Source organism: Micromys minutus, assembly GCF_963924665.1.
Source record: "Micromys minutus genome assembly, chromosome: X".
Classification (NCBI taxonomy): domain Eukaryota; kingdom Metazoa; phylum Chordata; class Mammalia; order Rodentia; family Muridae; genus Micromys; species Micromys minutus.
In genome coordinates, this window is record NC_137970.1 from 2,893,861 (window position 1) to 2,916,015 (window position 22,155).

Here is a 22,155-nt window from a genome sequence, read left to right on the forward strand (position 1 = left end):
GTCAGGAAGCAGGAGGTGATGCAGAGACCATGGAGGGATGTCACTTACTGGCTTGCTTCCCCTGGCTTGCTCAGCCTGCTTTCTTACAGAACCCAGGTCTACCAGCCCAGGGATGGCTCCACCCACAATGGGCTGGGCCCGCCCCCCTTGATCACTAGTTGAGAAAATGCCTTACAGCTGGATCTCATGGAGGCATTTCCTCAACTGAGGCTCCTTTCTCTGTGATTAACTCCAGCTTGTGTCAAGTTGACACAAAACCAGCTAGTACAGTGACCAGTCACCGTTTTCTTTTCAGAATATTTAATGGCCTTTCTACACTATTTGCTCACGTTTGTTTTGGGATGGCTAGATGAATCTTGTTACATTACCCAGACTAACCTTGAACTCCCTTATTCAATTCCTCTCTCCTCAGCCTCTGGAGTAGCTGGGATTCTGGGCGTAGAGCTACCATACCTGGGGAGAATCTGTTGTGTCGATTAGTCTGTGGTAATTGGAATCAAAATTTTTGTGTTGCATAAGCTAGTTTGCAAATAAAAGAATGTATGGACGACAATGTGTTTTCTTTGGTATATATTTGTGAATAGTCAGGTGAGACTTTTCATGCTCTTCCCAAGTCAACTACTTTATGTAAGAATTCGTCTTCTGGTTATCTAGTGTTGTAGAAGAAATCGTCTTTAAATAAAATGGTTAATTAAAACAGGTACAATCATTTCATTATCTTACAGTTTGAGGCATGGACTAGGCTCAAGGATGTGGTTCTTGATTGAAGTGTCTCAAATATTTGTGGAGGAGTAGGGAAAGATCCTAGCTAAAATCAAGACTGAAGAGGTCCCATGGTGTACAAAGAAGGTACTAAGTGGTCTTGGCTAAATGCTCACCTAAAGAGGATGGTGGGTGTTTTGTAGAGTTGTCCTGTGTTCTTCAGTGAATTTTCCTGACTGTAAACTCCTCTGACAGAGAAAGCATGGGCAGTTGGTAGGGATATGAGAGATTCAGTAAATAGTGTTCAACATCAGGATGTGACTGATCATATTAAGCTTTCTTCTTTGACTAGAGAAACAAGGTGGTTGCTCTAGTTAGTCCAGAGAATACCTCTGCTAGTTTTGAATATTTGCTGGGCTTGGTCCTAAAAGTTTAACTAAAGCCTCCCTTGTTTTTGGAGTTAACAGGAAGACAGAATTAAAGGGGTCATCAGGAAAGTGGTCCTCTTGATGACCTTAGGGCACACCATCTGCAATTCTTCTACACAAAATGGCAGTCTTTAGTTCCTTCTAATTCAGCCTCCTTTTCCCCCAAGGGGATTAGTTGCAATGTAGATGATGGAGATATTTATTTCATGGCTCTCAAGGATTGCCATATGATCAAGTTAACCCTGAGGCTGACTTGAACACAGTTCATTTGAATAATGCCTAGAGTCCTGAGACTCTAGATACAGCCCGAAAGGTGAGAAAAACTGAGGTGTGTGTGTGTGTGTGTGTGTGTGTGTGTGTGTATACAGTGACGTGACTTTGTAAGTCCTGGGAGCCCCAACTTTCCTGGGCCCAGAGAGGCCACAGACCCGTGTAACTTCAAACTCTTAGCGCTGACACTAAGGACAGGCCTGGAGACCTCGCAACGAATCGATCCGATCCAAATTGATGTTCTTTGCCAGGAGCAAATGACCTCTGCCTTCCCATTTAGGTGGTGTGGCAGCTACTACTCAGGAGCTGGCTAGCCGACCCCAGACAGTCTGACCAGGTACGCCTGGACAGGGCCAGCGGCTTGGCGCCGGGGAAGGGTTGGCTGCCCGCCTGGCAGAGAGGGAGGCTAGAGCTCGCCCCGCCCGGACAGCGGGGTGGCCTTGCTGCTCCTCTAGGCGGGGGACGAACAGGTACGCGGGCGGGGGGCGGTGCTTGGGGATCCTGCGCACTGCGTGCGCCCCTCCCCCGCAGCTTGGCGCAGCCCCGGCCAGGCGCGAGCAGCGGGAGGAGGAGCTGCGGCCGTGGCCACCCGGGTAGGTCCGCGGCACCGCGGGAAGCTGCGGACAGCGCGGGCTGTTGCTGGTTCCCGCGTGAAAGAGGTACGGGCGACCCCGGAGTCATGGAGCCTAGTGACGCGGCGCGCGCGGCTCCGGGGAGAGCTGTTCGCGGGCTGTCGCTGCGGCTGCTGCTGCTGCCACTGTTGCCGGTGCTGCTGGGTCGGGGGCTGCGGGCCGGGGCCGCGGCCTCCTCCTCTGGGGCGGCGGCTGAGGACAGCAGCGCCATGGAGGAGCTTGCCACCGAGAAGGAGGCAGAGGAGAGCCACCGGCAGGACAGCGTGAGCCTGCTCACCTTCATCCTACTGCTCACCCTCACCATCCTCACCATCTGGCTTTTCAAGCACCGGCGGGTGCGTTTCCTTCATGAGACCGGGCTGGCCATGATCTATGGTGAGTCTCCTGCCACTGCCCCGGCCCACATCCCTAGGGCGGCTGGCTGTGCTCCTCCAGGTGCCCGCGCAGTGCTCCTGTTTCACTTCCCAATGAGTTTCTTCTTTTGCGTTTCCCGCTGAGACGCCGTGGGTCTCCAAGGTCAACTGTCTGCATTTTTCTGGCTTTCTGCTACAGTTAAAAAGCATTTTTTTTTGTCCCGTTTCGACGTTTCTTTACTAGGAACCAAGATGAAAGACACAGAGGTGGCTCCTTGACCCCTTTGCTTGATTTTCTCTCTGTTGTGCATCTCCATCAGCATCAATCCCCACTCCCTGGCCCCAGTTTAGATCTTGCAGCGGGTGCTGGGGATTTCCCAGGGAGCTGTACCACCCCAGGGGACAGGCCACAGAGCAGTGAGAAAGAGGGCTGACTCTAAGTCTTGACTTGGGTTGCTCAGGGTTGTCTTTGCACTTCTGATGTCTGTTTTTTTTTTTTTTTCTTCATTTCTTGTTAATAAAGCGCGATGAGGTGAAAGGTGAGTGTGGTTTAGGACCCAGACTGGTGACACCACAATGTCAGGCCTAACTAGAGACAGGTACTCTTACATCTCATAGGGAAGTTAAACCTGCTTCCTTGCTTTTTGCAAGCCAAGGGTAGCCTTGTAACCCTAAAATGTAACACGGAGCAAATATGAAAATCTATTTCTGAGTGTGTGGAGGGAAACGTGATGGCCTGGAGTCAGTATCCTTTTGTTAAGGATGGGCTGATCCCACCATCCTTTCTGGATTTAGTGATTTAGTAGTACGCAGCATATTACATGGGTAGGGTTAGGACGTGGATAATAACAGCCACAATCTGAGTCATCCTCTTTTCTCTCTGTGTGTGCCTCCTGTCACTGCCCCCCAATGGAGTCCAAACTGGAGCCAAGCATTCTTTTTAAATTGAATTCAGGGCTGTTAAATCCCCCTAACCAGCATCCCATCTTGAGAGAGACAGAGAGAGACACACAGAGAGAGACAGAGAGAGACACACACACAGAGACACACACAGAGAGACACACACAGAGAGAGACAGAGACAGACAGAAACAGAGACAGAGACATACAGAGAGAGACAGACACACACACAGAGAGAGACTGAGACTGACTGACTGTTTCCCAAGCCAGAGTATTTTACTTCATCACAGTATACTCCAATCAATTTCCATTCAGGGATCCCTGACAGAGAATGGAGAGCAGATAGCTAAATCTTTAATGTGGAAATTCCTTTTGGTCCTGGGTCTTTTAGGTCTTATGGTTCCTATTGAGTTATTAATACCAGGGCTTATGGCCCCTAAACCCTTTCAGACAAATTGTATAAGGGACTAGTGCTGCCAGGGATCTTCCAGTATGGAATTAGTGGCCTAAATAGATCTTGGAAGCAGAAAAATAAAAAACCTAGTTAGTTATTGGGAAGCACAGGTCTCAGGACAGGTTTTGGCCTCCATACCTGCTCATGGAGCCTCTGTGGTTTGTGTTCTTTGGGCACAAATGGCTGACATGAGGAAAGCAGGTAAACTGAGATGCTTCCTGAGCAGATAGTGAGTGAGGAACTGAAGTACGTTGCCATTTTAGGTTATTGACTCAGAGCCATGTTGGAAATGAACACAGCCTTTGTATGTTTCTAGAAAACTATGAGAATATATTTATTTTATAGGACTCAAAACCCACTCCTTAAAGAACAATGTGAAATAGGAAGTACATTTGGCGGGCTCATAAATGCATCCTCAAAGATACAGAAAATAAATGGGGATAAAAAGTATATGTTCTGAGGGTTATTCTATGTTCATAGAAATTCAGTAATAGCCATTTTTGGCTTTTGTCTTGTTCAATACAGGATCTCACACAGTAGCTTAGGCTGTCCTAAAACTCACTGTGTAGACTTGGTTGGCCTTGAATTTCAGGGCAGTCATGGCTTAGCCTCCTGAGAACTGGGGTGACATTCTAAACAGCCAGCTTAAGTCATGAAGCAACAGTGGGGTTTGCTGTTCCCGAGTGTTTCAGTCATTGGGACCACATGCCAGTGTGCTGTTTCGTTTTGTGGATAGTCGTGCTATAAATCTCATAATATACTTGTATAATTTTGTCCTATGTCTTTGGACCTTCCTGCTGCTTTATAGTGTATTGAAAAATGTATTGTGTCAGGGTGTAACATCCTGCGTTGTGTCAGATATTGCTATGGTAATGTGGGCTGTTTGTAATTGTGAGTAAACCCTTTTCTTCAGGATATTTGAGCTTCTGTTTCAATCCTCTCCTCGATCCCAGTCTGAATTCTAATGTTATTTGATTAACTAATTTTTCAGTATATACTCAAGATTATTAGTGATAAGGCAGGAGGCTCTGATCTGCACAGGCATATTGGTGTACACGCCTGAACATACCTGTGCACACACATGTGTCTGCTCACAGACAAAGAAATCAGATTTTATTTATCAGTGTCAACAGAGGAAGTGAGTAGTCATCCTCCTGTCTCTGAGTAATACAGGGCAGGAAGGCTCAGGGGAAGTACTTGTTGAGTATGTTGAGTATCTGCTCTGTGCTGGTCATGCATATTAATTTCTGGAAGCTACAATTTAAATTTAAAATGCTTGTCATGGTTTCGTAAATGAAAATGTTCAATTGTGAAATCCAAACCCCCTAAAGTCCTTTGAAAGTCCCATTCTTGTCTGTTTTACTGGCATATATTCATTGTACATAGTTCTGGATTTCATATGAAAAATTTAAAACAAGTACTTGATACATATTGACAGTGTTTTCCTCATACCCTGTTATATCCTCCAGGGTTTTCTCCTCCTCTGTCCTGCCATTTCCTCTTTTTTTCCATTGACCAGTGTTTTTCAACTTTCTTCCTGCTGCCGTCCTTTAACACAGTTGCTTATGCTGTGCTGACCCCCAGCCATACAATTATTTTTGTTGCTACTTCATAACTGTAATTTTGTTACTATTCTGAATGGTAAATATTATGAATGTAAATATTTTTGGAAATAGAGGTTTGCCAAAGGAGTTGGGGCCCACAGGCTGAGACACTGTTTTAGACGTTCACGCTGCTATTTTCATGTCATGCATATATGCATGATTTTATGTTACATCTATGAAGTCTGGGATTCACAAAGGACAGAAAATATGCAGTATTTGGATTTTGAGTCTGAATTAATTTACTTATTGTGATAATCGGCAGCTGCACACATTTTCCTACACAGCACATAATTTCACCCTTCATGGGTGAGTAAAATTTCATTATGTATGTATGCTACATTCTCTTTATTAATTCCTCTGATGACAGAAATCTAGGTTGGTTCTATAGTTTAGCTCTTGGGAGTTCTGCTGCAGTGAACATGGATGTGCAAGTACCTTTGAGATGTCTTATCTTGGAATACTTTGAGTAACTATCCAGGAGTCTTCCATTTTTTTCCTGTTGAATGGATATGTAATGTGAGAGAAGTATCTTGGTATTTAACAAATAAGCTAGCGTAGTTATAAAAATCTCTGGAGGTATATGTAACAGACTACGCCTTGGTTTCTTAGGGGACAGAACAGCAAATAGTTGTGACTTTTGAGTCAAGACAGATGTCACTGTGAACTTTTTGTCCATGCCTCTTTTCTGTAGCACTTGTGCTGTGTGTGCTTCTTACATCACTCAATTTAACACCCACACCTCCCTCTTTAAATCACAGTATGCCATTCTATTTTCCCCAGGGAATAGTTATTACATTAGAAATTTACACCAATAGATCTTGTAGTATTAAGTATTTGCTTGGTATAAAAGACCCAAGGACAGTAAGAGACACATTATGAATGTTTAGCATTTGTGGTAAAAGACAAACACCAAAAGACACTGATAAACCAAGGCAAACTGTTCTCACATCTAACTTTCCAGGGATTTGGAAAGCAGCCCCCAGACCTTGACATGCCCGTTGTAGACCTGGTTAGGCTGGGGAGCTCCTGGTTGTCTTGTAGGGGATTAAGCACTAGTCTGAAGTTACTGGGTCCTGCATATCTGTCTGCAGAGTGGAAATAACAGACTGTCAGTTAATTGTGGTTCTCTCTCACATTTACAGTAAGTAGTTCTACTTCCTCCATATTGTTTTTGTGGCAACTGATATGTATCCATAATAATATCATTGTGACATACCATAGTAGCTTTCTTAGTTCTCCCTTCTTCATATCTGCCCTGACAGCTTTCTGAAAATGTACTGGTCATCCATTGTAAGTTCTATGGGTTGTGGGTTCTGTGATGCTTCTTTGCTGCTGATTGGACCTGGGTTGCTAAGCACAGTCCGAAGGGTGGGCATTATAACACATGGAAGGGGAAATATGACTTAAAGTCATGTTAAGCTTCCATTTGGGAATCTGTTTTGGTGACACTTTCTTATTGCTCTGACCAGATACTAGAGAGAAACTAGTTAAGAGAAGGAGCATTGGTTTCCTCTTTGGTTTCAGCCTGTCACAGAGCATAGGGCTTCCCATCATGTTGTTGAGGAAAGAGAGAATGTATGCCTGCTGCCTTGGCTAGCTTTCCCCACCATCCTTTTTATTTCATTCAGATCCCCAGCCATGAAGTAGTGTTGCCTACTTTCAGAGAAAGTCTTCCTTCATTAGATTATCCTCTTTGGAAACACCTTCCCAGTCATAACCAGAGGTGCATTTCAGAGTCAAGGAGCTTCTCAGTCCAGTCATATGATCGATTAGCGTTACCCCTCAGAGTTTACCTGCTGAAGTCCAGTACACAAGCACATGTCTTTCACTCATAGTGTTGCAGCTTGGGGTTCCTAAAGGCTCATAACCATTTCATATTGCAAAATTGATATCCCCAGGCTCAGTAGTTCTAGCACTGCTCAAAAGTTCAAGTCTAATTACTTTTTTCAAAAAAAAACCCCAAAACTTCTGATTTAAAGTTTAATATTTTTTTTAAAGAAAACACAAAAGGTAGCCTTTTATTATGCAGTATACCAGTAAAATAGACTAAATAAGGATATAATTATTGAGCAACTAATATAATAAAATGGTGCTACAAAAAAGTTGTTCATAATTTTCTCTGAATAATTAATTTGACTTTTACATGTGAACCTCTGTAAAAATAAAACAAATACAGACCAAAACTCTTACGTACTTCCAAGGGGAAAGATGGGACAAAATAACTGTCTATTCTAAAAGGGAGGATCGGGAAATAGAAAAGAAGGAGCAGACAAGAGCAAGACTGAAACCCTGTGGGGAAAAATGAAGTTCTCTAGCTTTATGTTTAGCATGTGGTGGTGTGACATGAGCTCTGAGGGGTTGGCAGCTCTACCCCATCCTATAGCTTTGCTGGTTGTAGTCCACATGTGTTTTTCTCTTAAGCTGGCCTTGCTTCCTGCTTGCAGCTGTGCTTGGCTCTCCATTGCATCTTTGATTTCATTTGCCCAGTTTCATACACTGGCCTCTCGGGGCTGCGATTACCTAGCTTCCCAGATATTCCTTTGAAGTCTGGGTGAAAGCTTCAACAACGCTGAAGCTCATTCTGCTTGCACGTAAAACTAGAATCACTTGGAAAACACTTAAGTCTGTCACTTTTGAGACTCCAATTTGTGGGTGTATAGTCAGTCCTTAAGATACCACCTACACTTTTCTTACTGTACTGTTACAAAATACTTGGCTGCTTTTGAAAGACTTTTTTGTTTATTTGTTTTTCTGAATCGCTCTGCCTGTCCTGGAACTGGCTCTATAGACCAGGCTAGCCTCAATCTCAGAGACCCACCTGCCTCTGCCTCCAAAGTGCTGGGACTGAAGGCATGTACCACCACTGCTCAGCTTGAAAGACTTTTTAAACTTTTTTTTAGATTTATCTATTTATTATATATAAACACACTTTAGCTGTCTTCAGACACACCCGAAGAGAGCATCAGATCCCATTACAGATGGCAGTGAGCCACCATGTGGTTGCTGGGACTTGAACTCAGGACCTCTGGAAGAGCAGTAGGTACTTTTAACCATTAAGCCATCTCTCCAGCCCAAAAGACTTTTTAAAAAGATAGTTTTTTGTTAAGATTTTTGTTTTTATATGTATTTGTGTGTTTGTGTGTATATCACATGTGTGTAGGGGCTTGAGGAGGCTAGAAAGAGTGTGTTGGATTCTCTGAAGCTGAAATTTCAGGTTATTGTGATCTACCTGAAGTGAGTGCTGGGAACTGAATTCAGGTCATCTGGAAACTCAATCTTAAGTGCAGAGCAATTTCTTTAATTTTTAATTATTTTAAAAATTATTTTAATCTTTTCAGACCTCACTCTTTCTTAGGCCATAACTTTTGATGGGCATTTCTCGGAGTACTGGAAGGGTTTTAGATCTTTCTGTTCTCTAGTTTTCTGCCTATTCTCATTGGAAACCTGGCTAAGAGCTTCCAATAGCATCCGTACTACAGCTTGAATGGTTTTGATGCAATCAAATGTCTTACTTGGGGGCTGGAGAGATAATAGGTCTCTTCTGGTACACACTGTAGTGCTCTCTCTCTCTCTCTATATGTGTGTGTGTGTGTGTGTGTGTGTGTGTGTGTGTGTAAATAAGTCTTTTAAAAAGATGAATTGGATCATTGTCATAAAAGACAGTCTTCTACAAAAGTCTCAGGACAGGTATAAAAATACAGACATGTTATTTGTCAGAATGCAACACGAATGTCTTATGATCCCATTTCTAATAGTCTTGGTTTTCATCTGAAACTTTGCTTCACTCTGCATGCATCGTGGTCTTCTGACCTCCTATTGTACTCACTCCCAAACTCTGCTTACAGCAGTCTAGAGCTTCTCAGCCCACAGCTTCAAACACTTTCATATTCCTCTCACAACCCCAATGGCTTCTGAACTGCATTATCAGGTAGTCATGGCAACAGCCTCACTTCTAGTACCACATTTGTGTGAGACTTTCTTATTGCTGTTTTTGAGAGACACAGCTTAGAGGAGGAAAAATTTATTTTGAATCATGGTTTTAGAAATTTTTTATCGTGACAGTTAGGACATTGCATCATAAAGCAACTTACATTATGATGGGGGCGGTGGCAGGGAGAGAGACATTGCAATTTTTCCTTTTTCCTTTTTTATTCCATCTGGATCTCCAGTCTATAGGGTGCTGCTGCCCACATTCAGTATAAATCTTGACCTCTTAGTAGTCTCCCCAGAAATTGTACTCATAGACATACTCAGATGTGTTCTACCAATATCCTAGGTGCATGTTAATCCATTCAGGCTGAGAATCAAGAACATGTGACCAAACATTGTACTACTTATCTCTGAGTTAATTGGGTATTCTCATCAAAAGATCTTCTTACCTTGTCCCAAGGTTAGAGTAGTCCTACTTTGGTAACAAATGTCTCTGGATTCAAATTGCTTGTTTGCTACTTATAAAGCTGAAATGCTTTGGGTAAGTTCTCTGAACCTTAGTTTCCTCTTTTGGGAAATGAATATAAAATCGCTCACCTCATAGGGTTGATGTATTCTAAAAGATTAAGATGCACGGTTTGATGCTTAATAACTGAGTTTCTATTCTCACTTAACACATTTGCGATTTTTTGGCAAGTTTTGCATCTTGAAGTTTGTTCAGTAGAGAGCTGGCATCATTTCAAGATACATGAAGGCATAGTTAGTGGTGAGGAGAATTGCATATTATTATACATATATGTGTGTATTATTTGCTAATACCTAGAAGAAAGTTGCACTGCACTTACCCTTTCACTCCCTGTCCTTTGTCCTCCAGAAATTTGTGTTAATAATATTACATTGTGTATTTGTTGCAGCAAAAAAAAAAAAAATGCTGTCTAAGAATGAACTAGTTAATTGATGCTGCATTCCAATGAAAGAATATTATGCAGCCAGTGAAAAGAGATGTATGAGACATTCTTATAAGACAGCTGTTCACATAGCAGTGTTGTGGGAGAAGATAAGGTACAGGATATTATATATAACATTGTATTTGATCTATCAATAATTATATAATATAAACACATAAACATGTATAATGAGTGAGATGACTTTTTTTAGGAATATATATTTTTGGTTGTGAACCTAGTCAGTCTTCACCCTGCAAACATATATTCTAGCTTAAACGTTAACCTTTTGCTAGGCCTGGTAGTATAGGCCCTTTGTTCTATATACTTAGGAGACTGATGTAAGAGAATTTTAAGTTCAAGGACTACCTAGGCTGCAGAGTGAGTTCAAGGCCAGACAGGGTAGCTTAATAAAACTCTGTCTCAAAATACAAAAGGTAAAAGAGCTGTGAATATAGCTCAGTGATACAGGCCCTGCCTACAGTGGGCAAATACCTTGGTCAAACCATAGTACCACAAAAATTAGCCATTTAGAAATGAGTTGTCATTAGAAAATTACTATTTTGTAGCCCTTAATGATAACTGATTTGGATGAGCATTTTCAGTATATTTCAGTCATAGGTGAAAGTCAGTTGTGTACCCATCTGCAAAGCCTTTCCACCTCCAAAGTATAGCTTCAAGCTCATGGTCAATCAGACAGTACTGGTTAAACTCAGAGGATCATAAAGCAAAAGACATGAATGTGGGAGAGGGAGTTGGAAGGTGGAGGGTAGGGTATTCAGGGCAGGAGAGAGATAAAAGAGTGACAGTATTGAGAGTACATTAAGTGTGCGTATATGAAATTGCCAAAGAACACATTTCATAAGAGATAAAAAATAATAAAATGAAAAAACCAAAAACTTCCTCAAAGATGAGAACAGCAAAAGCAAATTCATAAAAGTAGTAAGTTATATGAAGTTAGAGTTGACTGTTTGGGTTAATTACTAGCCTGGCATCTCCTCTGCATTGTAGTCGACTGTGACTTGAGCAACAAGATGGGAATATTCATTCCTTCAGTTTTTGACTACTTGAGAGCATTTGGAGTTTCATTGCATGTGCCAGTTAGCTGGGGTTTGTACTGATTGGATAGGCACAAATCTCTAGTGAAGACCAGGAAAATATGGCAGGGAAAAACTGAAGTAGGTTTCCATACTTCATGAGTAACTACATCTGGAGTTTCTTTTTTAATATTCATCCATCAATCCATTCATTTTTTTATTCACTCATTCACTTTACATCCCATTGGCAGCCCCACTCCCTCCCCTCTCCTAGTCCCGTCCTCCCATCTTCCTCCCCTCATTATCCTCTCCTCATCTCCTCAGAGAAGGGGAAACCCACCATGGGTACCAACTCACTCTGGCTTGCCAAGTTGCAGCAGGATTAACTGTATTTTTTTCCACTGAGGCCAAACAAGACAGTCCATTTGGGGGAAGGGGATCGAAAGGTAGGTAACAGAGTCACAGATAGCCCCCACTACAGTTGTCTGGTGACATACAGAAACACCAAACTGCATGCACATCTGCTACAAATGTGTAGGGGTCCTAGGTCTAGCCTCTGTACAGTCTTTGGTTGGTGGTTCAGTGTCTGTGAGGCCCCATAGGCCCAGGTTAGTTGACTCTCCAGGTCTTCTTGTGGTGCCCTTGACCCCTCTGGCTCCCTCAATCCTTTTTTCTCACTCTCCCACAAGACTTTCAGAGCTCTGTCCAGTGTTTGGCTCCGGATCGCTGCATCTGTCTTGGTCAGCTGCTGGGTGGAGTCTCTCGGAGGACAGTTAGGCTAGGCTCCTGTATACACACATGACAGAGTATCTCTGCACATTTTTTTAGGCAGGACAAATTTGGGGTTGAAGGTTTTGTGGGTGGGTTCTTCCCCCCTTCACTGGAAGTCCCCACTTGGCTACAGGATATGGCTACTTCAGGCTCCATATCCCCAGCTGCTAGGGGTCTCAGCTAGGGATACCTCTATAGACTCCTAGGACCCTTCTCTGTCCCCAGTCCCAGAGAGGCTTCCCCACTGATTTCCATTCTCTCTCCCAGTTCTCTCCTGTCCCACCTGATTCCTACCCCCATTCCCCTCCCCACTCTCCCTCCCGTTTCCTCCATCCCTCCACCTCCAGTGTTTATTTTATATCACCTTCTGAGTGAGATTGATCATCTTCCCCTGGGCCCTCCCTGCTACTTATGCTTCTCTGGGTCTGTGGTGGAGTTTATTTCTTAATGGAGTGAAGACAATATAAATGAATTAAGGTCTTATACCCATTAAAATGTAAAATCTATAGCTTTTAATAAAACCATCGATATACTAATATGGTAATTTGTTGTGTGCTTGATTTCTTTTATTTATTTTTTTAAATCCTCAGTGCTAGTGAAGTCATGGCTGTTGGAAGAGAATCCACAACCACTAATTTATTTTGGAAGAAAGTCATCTTAACAGGAGATTCTAGCTCTAGATTGGTGGTTCTCACCCTTCTTAATGCTGTGACCCTATAATACAGTACCTCATGTTGTACTGACCAGAACCATAGCATTAATTTTGTTGCTGTTTCATAATTGTAATTTTGCTACTGTTATGAATTATAATGTAAATATTTTTGAAGATAGAGGTTTATAAAGATCTCTCAACTTACAGGTTGAGAATTGATGTTCTAGCTGATACTATATGAATAACTTTTACTTTAAAATATTATTTATTTAGTAAAGAACTATATGATTTTAAAAATTAATCTGAATTTAGTCCAGGATTAGACCTCTCTTTTCAGTTTACAGGGAATAAAGGATTCAGAGTTATAACATGGGATGAGAAAACAATCAGACAAATGGAGAATACATGCTATCCTCACATTTGAATCTCTTTAAAAAGTCAATGGTCTGGGAAACAGGCAGGGTAGGTGTTCGACATTAAGGGAGACCAAGAAAACTAGATACTTGTGTCACAGGAAACTTGATTAGCTCCTGGTCCCTTATAAATGCTTGTTTTGGGGGCAGTTAGTGTTACCTGACTATAGACTTGCATAGATGATATAATATTAGAAAATTATCATTCTTTTCATAGGACAATTGGAGTAACGTGGAGGAATATACTTGTTCTCTTAAGATATAGGCTAAATTGTTTGGAAGTGAAATGGTCTGGATCCTAATATATTCAGTTTTTGTAAAAATTCTGTCAAAACCCAAACATAGCATATATGAATATATAGATAAAACAAAAGCAAATATAGCAATATCCTGGCAAATGTTAAATGCAGGTTGTGGTAGTTTGAGTATGCCTAGCCAGGGAGTGGCATTATTTGGATGTGTGGCCTTGTTGGAGTAGGTGTGTCACTGTAGGCTTGGGCTTTAAGATCCTTATCCTAGCTATCTGAAAATCAGTTTTCTAGCAGCCTTCAGATGAAGATGTAGAGCTTTCAGATCCTCCTGCATCAGGCCTGCCTAGGTACTGCCATGTTCCTGCCTTGATGATGAGGGACTGAACCACTGAACCTGTAAGTCAGCCCCAATTAAATGTCCTTATAAGAGTTGCCTTGGTCATGGTGTCTGTTCACAGCAGTAAAACCCTAAGACACAGGTGGACAGTAAAATGGTGTGTGTTATATTGCTTAAAATTTTCTGTATATTTTGAATTTTCAAAAAGTAAAATATGCCAAGAAAGAGTTTTGGATATAACTCAGTTGGTAGAATGCTTGCCTAGCTTCGTGAATCTTTGGGTTTGATTCCAAGTACCATATAAACCAGATGTGCACATGTCTGTAATCCCAGCATTCAGGAAGTTGGAGAAGCAGTTCAAGGTCATCCTCAAAAACACAGGGAGTTCAGGTTATCCTGGGCTATATAAAACTGTTTCAGTAATAATGAGGTAGAGTAGCTAACCTGTTAACCTGTTAACTCTTATCCTCCCTACAAACTAGATTGAGCTCTACATGTGGCGGCTGGAATTCTAGCTGGGGTTTTAAACACTAACTCGAACATTAGTTAATGTGAGATGTTGGACCTGAGTTGAGAATCAGTGAGTTGTTTTAATTTCACTTTCCATTTGCTTCTAAATTCACCTGTCTTTAAAACAATGTCTAGGCTTTTCCAGGTGTGGTAGTGTATACTTGTATTCTCAGCACTTGGAAGATGGAGGCAGGGGAATGAGTTGAAGGTATTCCCCAGTTACACAGCAAGTTAGCTTGAACTACATGAAACCCTGTCTCAAAAACAAACAATTAACCAACTTCCTTAGTTAGGGTTTTACTGCTGTGAACAGACACCATGACCAAGGCAACTCTTTTAAGGACACCATTTAATTGGGACTGGCTTACAGGTTCAGAGGTTCAGTCTAGTATCATCAAGGTGGGAACATGGAAGCATCCAGACAGACATAGTGCAGGAGGAGCTGAGAGTTCTACATCTTCATCTGAAGGCCTCTAGCAGAATACTGGCTTCCAGGCAGCTAGTATGAGGGTTTTAAAGCTTACACTCACAGTGACACACCCACTCCAACAAGGCCACACCTACTGTAACAGGGCTGAACCCTCTAATGGTGCCACTCCTCGGGCTAAGCATATATATATGTATACACCCACACAAACCATCACACCAAACATCCAAAAACCCAACAAAATTGGGGATGGAAAGATGGCTTAATTGGTAGTGTCTGCCACATAAGTATGAGGACTTAATTTTGGATTACCAGAACACACTTAAAAATCAGGCATGGTGGTATCTGCGACCCTAGTACTGGGGTTGTGCTGTGGCTGGCACATATCCAGAGATCAGTGGCCAACCAATTTATCTCAGTTGAGCTAGGGTGGAAAGCAGTAGAGGAAGACAGCTGGCCTGACTCTCTGACATCCACATGCATACATGAACACACATACATACACACACACAAACACATTTGCACATACAGAAGCATAAAACGCATGTTAGAGTTAAAAACCAATGAAAATTGCCTGTGCTTTGCTTACAAGAGAATATATGTATGCAGAGTTTTTGACTTTGATTAAAGCATCGCTATATGACTTTAATTCAGTATGAGTATTTGTGTTGGGATAATAATGTTCGTTATTAAAACCAACTAACCAACAGCACATTTCCATGATTATCATAAGAGAAGTTCATTTTCACCCATGTAAAGGGGCAGAGGAAGGAGAGGCTGGCTTTCCATTTTGTTATACAAGGATAAGGTATCTTCCATTTTGTGTCTTTCCTACTCCGTAGGGCCTTGGAATCCTCCCCTTCCAGTTGAAAAAAATGTAGAAAGGAAAGGAGGATTGCATGGGAAGATATTTATGCTACACAAACAAATATTGCTTATCATTTTGCTTACTTCCGTTGGGTAGAAAGCCTAACTGGAAAGGAGCAAGGGAAATGTGTAGTTGGAGGAAAAACCAGGTTGGAAAGCAGCCAAACACTCAGTTGTAGAATATGATGAGTATTGTCATACCGAATTCAGAACAGAGAAGTAGGAATCGCAAGTATGTTTTTGTGTCTGTTGCCAATTGTTAATAAACTAAATTCTGTATTCTAAGTAATTCAGTTGGAATTGCATATTCATATTGATTTTGTGAAGCTACTTCTGTTGGCTTCACTTATTGTTGCTACACAAATCGGGTCCCAGGGCCAGCAGCATGGGGATCCCTTGAGAGCTTTTTGGAACAGTGAACTATGACCCTGACTTAGATTTTCTAGGCCTGGGGCCTAGAAGTCTTGCTGTAACATATTATCAGGGTTTTACTTGTTTGTATTGAAGCTTCAGAGTTACTGGCTGACAGCAAACAGATTCCTCATCTATTCTCCTCTCCCGTTTGGAAATGGGAGAAGTCCAATTCGAGTGGTACATCATCTTTTTAAAAAATTGATGATGAACCCGTACTGACATAACATATTCAGCTCAAACTCATAGTTTGCATTAGTACGCATTCTTAGTGTTGTTTGTCCTATAGGTTCAGGAAAGTGTATAGTGATAGTGCATAGTCGTCATTACTGTGACACATACAGTACTTTCACTGCTTTGAAATCTTTTGTACTCTGTCTCCCCATCCTCCACTGCCGTGCAACCACTGGTACTGTTCTATCATTTTAGCCTTTACACAATATTTAGAATCATACATACTGTAGACTTTACAGGTGGACTCCTTTTACCTAGCAATATGCACTGAGACTTCTTCCATACCTTTAATGACTTCATAGTTTATTTGTTTTTAGCACTGAAATGGTATTTCAGTGTCTGGATAGATTCTTGTAAACACTCACCACTCACCTGCTACAGGATATTTGGTTATTTCTAAGTTTTGCAGTTTAACTCTTGGGCTTGGTGTGTTGGCACACCTTTAATCCCAGCACTGGGAGGAGCGGCAGGTGGATCTCTATGATTTTAAGGCCAGCCTAGTCTGTGCAGTGAGTTCTAGGCCAGTGAGGGTTATGTAGAGAGACTTAGTCTTAGAGCTTTTTGGGGTGTTAAGATAGCTTAGTGGGTAAAGGTACTTGCCTCCAAACTTGAGTATGATCCCTGGGACTCATGTTACTGAAGGAGCGAACTAATCCTACAATTATCTTCTTACTCCTGCACATGTACCAGGTAAATATGTGCATTGTTTTGTGCTGTTGTTTGAGACAAGTCTGACTGTACAGCCCAGGCTTGCCTCAAATTCATGCTCCTTTTGCTTTAGTTCACCCAGTGATGGAGTTATTACTGTGTACCATCAGGACAAGATTTTTTGGGTTTTTTTTTTTTTGGCTTTAGAATTATTTTTTTTTTCATTTTTTAAAAAAACATTTGAAAACCATAATGTAATTTACAATTCAATAATACAATGATTTGATGTAGTTTTAAGGTTTGATTTTGAAGTGTTGTTTATGAGTCTGTGTCTGTCTATAGAGTCAGTGGAGGGTCTCCTATGGGAGAGTTACAAGTGTCTGTGAGCTGCCCAATGTGGATGCATGGACCTGAATTCTGCTTCTCTGGAAGAGTGGTAACCATGGAGTCATCTCTCCAGCCCCCCCCCCCATTTGATATAGTCTTAAACATTAAAAAAAAGAAAAAAGAAAAAATTCAAGTTACAAGACTGCTCCCCAAACAGTTTTTCTCTCTAATGGTTCAATGTGACAAACACATTACCAACTCTAATAATCATGTCTGATTTCTGTTGCACTAATGGTTGGTTTATAGGGATCTTGTAGGTAAACAATAGTAGAAAATGATATCTCTTTATCATCTTTTAGAATAGCCAAATTATCATGTTAAATACTCTGCCTACACTGAGCCATTTAAATGTCTCATCAAATGTGTGAGAACCAATTTTCCAGTTGAAGAAAATGAAACTTGGTTCAAGATTGTTCTTTTTTCACAGTCACATGTTTGAAACTGGGTATTTGGTCTTTTAAATGATGAGATTAATATGTAGGATGTGTTTGGCCAAGATATAGCATAACCTGAATCTTACCGTATAACTTGTTTACTTCTGTTTGTCCAACTCTTAGAACAGTGCCTGACATATTGAGGTACTCTGTAAACATTAAATCACTGTAGTCTACGGAAGACCAATATACTGTAGCAGGGTTTAGCATGAAATGCCTTTGCTCTGAGTTCCCGTGCTTCAGATTTATACCAAGAGGAAAAATGTAAAGACATGAGCATATAATGAGCAAAAATATCCGCACAAATGGGAACAGATTGTTTAGGACAATGAAAGGACAGATGACATAAATATGTGTATTTCTAGAATATGGTGTGTTTGGTTGAGAGCCTCATGGTAGTTTTGTTTTTTAAAGCTAGGGATGAACAAAGTGTTTTGTCCATGTACTGCTGAAATGTACCCCTAGCCTTTGACTTCCTTTCTGAGACAACCTTACTATGTAGTCTAGAGTAGTTTTGAACTTGTAATCCTCCTTACTCAACCTCCTTAAAGGTTATTATAGGTGTCTGCTTTTTTCCTAACTTTTATAAAATATGTCTTAAAATTACTTTCACCATTTTGACTTTACCATTTAGTAACTAACATTCATAACATGTACAAAGTCAGGTAGCCAGGACCACTATTTTGGAAAAAAAAAGTCAATGTCCTGAGCAAAACCTCTGTATCTCTTAAGTAGTAATTTTCCATATTTCTTTATTCCCCAAAAACTTGTTTATTTTAGACATTTCATTTAAGTAGATTCCTGTAATATTTGTGTCTGGCTTATTTTACTTAGCTTAAGTTTTTTTTTTTTTTTTTCTGGTGGCAGTGGTGATTGAGCTTTGAGCTTTGTGCATACTACTGAAGTGTTCTATCCTGAACATAATGCTTTCAAGAGTCCTTTATGTTGTGTAATGTGAATGAGCTTCATCCCTTTCTGTGACTGAATGATATTCCAACCTATATATACATATCACATTCTATATAGATATTTAGACTGTAGAACAAGTGTTATACTGCTGTGAATATTCACATACACATATCTCTTTGAGTATCTGTTTTCATTTCTCTTGGGAATGTACAAAGGAATACAATTGCTGGTTCTTATAGTGTTTCTCTGTTTGGCATTTTAAGGAACAGCTAAACTGTTTTCATTAGCAGCAACATTATGTTGTAGTCCTCCCTGCCCCAAGGTACAAGACTTCACATTTCCTCACAGTCTCTCCAACACTTGTTATTGGACTTCCTCTTTTGTGCTTACTGTTCATTTGCATTTTTATTTAGAGAAACAGCTATTGAGTTAATATGTTGTTGAGTTGTAAGAATTCTTTACAGAATCTGCATATTAATCATTAGTTACATATGTGGATTGCCAATATTTATTCCCATTCTATGGGCTGCCTTCTCACATTGTTAGTAGAGCCTTCTTTTATGTAGAGAAACACATATACCCTAAAACAATGGTCTACAAATACTCTGCTCCAAGCTACGTCTGCTTTTGTCCTTTTGTATTACTGTACAGAATTGCATCTTTACATGCTGGTTCTCTACCATGAGTGGGGAAACGAGCACCTTGAACCATTAATTTGAATAGTTTCCTAAAACAGATACACACACACACACACACACACACACACACACACACACACACACACACAAAAGCACTAAGTAAATTCTTCTCCTCTTCTGGAGCCAAATACCAGGATCTTATAATCACTGTGTAAGTTGCTGTCTCACGGCAACTGGAACTCACAGAAATCTGCCTGTCTCTGCCACCAGAATGCTGGGATTTGAGGTGTAAACCACCACACCCAGGCTGCTCTTGCTTCTTAACCACATCCTATTTTTAAAAATTAAGGTTCTCTGTGTTTTCAGAGACATTGAAATCTCCAAAAAAAAAAAAAAAAAAAAAAAAACAGTGTTAAGACTTACATTTTGTTAACCTCTTTAACTTGTTACTAAGATAGTAAATGCCCTGTGGTCAGTCTGTTGTTTACTGTTGGCTCCTATCACATGTTTTTGCAGAGAACCCAGAAAATAAGACACTTCTAATAGGGGTATAAATTTAGTTTTATACCCAATAAATTTTTTTCCCATGTTGCTTCTCCAGTTTTTCTCCTAAAACACATTTTATGTAAACCTATGTTTTTCTTATTTTGTTTTGGGTTATTGAAAGGATTGGTTCCAGATTACTTTGCATTAAAGGTAGAATTAAGTAGGTACAGCGGAGATTGCAGTCACCTTTCAATACTGATTGTGCCTTTCTTAGTAGGATCCTGATCTTTCAGCTCACCATGTTGCTGTGCAGTGAACAGAGCTTCTGCTATTAGGTACAGACATGCGACTAAGTTCTGGCTAGAAGTAGAAAGCAAAATGAAGTGTTGGATGGGTTGTTTAAAATATTCTTATTGAACACATGTGATCTCTCTTGTTCTTGGGATGTGGAAGTAAATGCTTAAGCTCCAGCAGCCATATTGGATCAAGAGATGACCTTAGGAATGATAAACACTTTTAATAATATAGTAAAGCAGAATTTGCCAGAATCTGTGAAAGTACAGAGCTACCATGTTGGGCCTGGGTTGCATACTTCTGTACTCCAGGTAATGCTGGTTTTCCATTTCTTGCTGAACCCAGTTGTAATGTTCATTTCAAGCTCTTAGTGTTCCTTCAATTGAAATGTGAAGCATGGGGTGTCTTGAGGTACAGATGCAGATGCATATGGCACTTCTTGGAGTTAAACTGGAAAATGAAAAGCAGACAAAAGAGCTTGAGCAAGGAGATCCAGGGACACAGGCCTGGTGAGAAGGCGCTCTGAGTAGCCAGGGAACAGAGAGGTCTGTGCCGAGCGCTTGGAAAGTGCGCCCCCACCCCAGATTGGTGCAGGAACCCTGACTTAGGGTTTCTGTTTCCACATGGCGGCCCGTGCGTGCAGAACAGGCACGTAGGCCATCTGCAACCAGGAACAGCTGAGATCCAGGGACACAGGTCAGGTACACGAGAGAGACGAGAACCAATCACTGACAACAAGATGGCAAGAGGAAAGCAAAAGAACATACCCCAGGGAAACCAAGACAACCTGGCAACACCAGAACTCAGCTCTCCCATCACAGCAAACAGCGGAATGCCAAACACTCCAGAAAAAGAAGACTCAGACCCAAAATCATACCTCAAGATGATGATAGAGATCCTTAAACAAGAACGGGAGGAAAAGCATAAAGAAATAGAAGCTTTTAAAGAGGCAACAAGAAAAATACTCAAAGAACTCAAAGAACTAGAGGAAAACGGAACCAAACAGATGAAGGAATTGAAGAAGGAACTTAAAATGGAAATGAAATCAATAAAGAAAACACTAAAAGAGACAACCCTCGAGGTAGAAAATCTAAAAAAGAAATCAGGAGTCACAGATGCAAGCATCTCCAAGAGACTACAAGAGATGGAAGAGAGAATCTCGGGGGTTGAAGACAACATTGAAAACAGACAAAACAGTCAGAGAAGATGCAAAAACTGAAAAGCTACTAACCCAAAATGTCCAGGAGATCCAGGACACAATGAGAAGACCAAACTTAAGGATAATAGAAATAGAAGAGGGCGAAGAATATCAACTAAGAGGCACAGAAAATATCTTCAACAAAATTGTGGAAGAAAACTTCCCTACCGTTAAGAATGAGATGACCGTGAGCATAAAAGAAGCCTATAGAACTCCAAAGAGTGGAACAGAAAAGAAGTTCCTCCCAACACATAATAGTCAAAATGCCAAGTGCCCAAAGCAAAGAAAGAATACTAAAAGCAGTAAGGGAAAAAGGTCATGTAACATATAAAGGCAGACCAATCAGAATCACACCCGACTTCTCAACAGAGACTATGAAATGTAGAAGATTTTGGATAGATATCATGCAGACCCTAAGAGAATACAAGTGTCAGCCCAAGCTGCTATACCCAGCAAAACTCTCAATCACCATAGATGGAGAGACCAAGGTATTCCAAGACAAAACTAAATTAACACAATATCAGACAACAAACCCAGTACTACAACGAATTATAGGTGGAAAACCCAATACAAAGAAGGAAACTACATCCTAGTAAAAACAAGAAAATACCTAAGCAAGAAAACCAAAAGAAGAAAGACATACAGGCACAATTCTACCTCCAAAAGCAAAAATAGCAGGAAACTGCAATCACTATTCCTTAATATCTGTTAACATAAATGGACTCAATTAGCCAATAAAAAGATATAGGCTATCAGACTGGATATATAAACAGAATCCAGCATTCTGCTGCATATAGGAAACTCATCTCAGAGACAAAGACAGACACTATCTCAGAGTAAAAGGTTGGGAAAAAACCTTCCAAGCAAACGGCCCCAAGAAGCAAGCTGGAGTGGCCATTCTTATATCTAATAAAGTAGATTTTCAACCAAAAGTGATCAAAAAAGATAAGGAAGGACACTTTTTACTCATTACAGGGAAAATTTGTAGGGAGGAACTCTCAATCCTTATCATATATGCACCAAATACAAGAACAC

The 22,155-nt window shown here is 40.9% G+C and overlaps 1 protein-coding gene across 2 annotated transcripts in view; it reads left to right on the top strand.

Moving 5' to 3' along the window:
- Positions 1–2,079: 2,079 nt before the first annotated feature.
- SLC9A7 (solute carrier family 9 member A7) overlaps positions 2,080–22,155 on the top strand; it is a gene marked incomplete at both ends in the record, with an annotated part of 163,209 nt that continues 143,133 nt past the window's right edge. For both annotated transcript variants that reach the window (XM_080909638.1, XM_080909639.1), the window contains one exon: positions 2,080–2,407. In XM_080909638.1, the coding sequence (XP_080765764.1) occupies positions 2,080–2,407 (328 nt within the window). The remainder of the gene's footprint in view (positions 2,408–22,155) is intronic.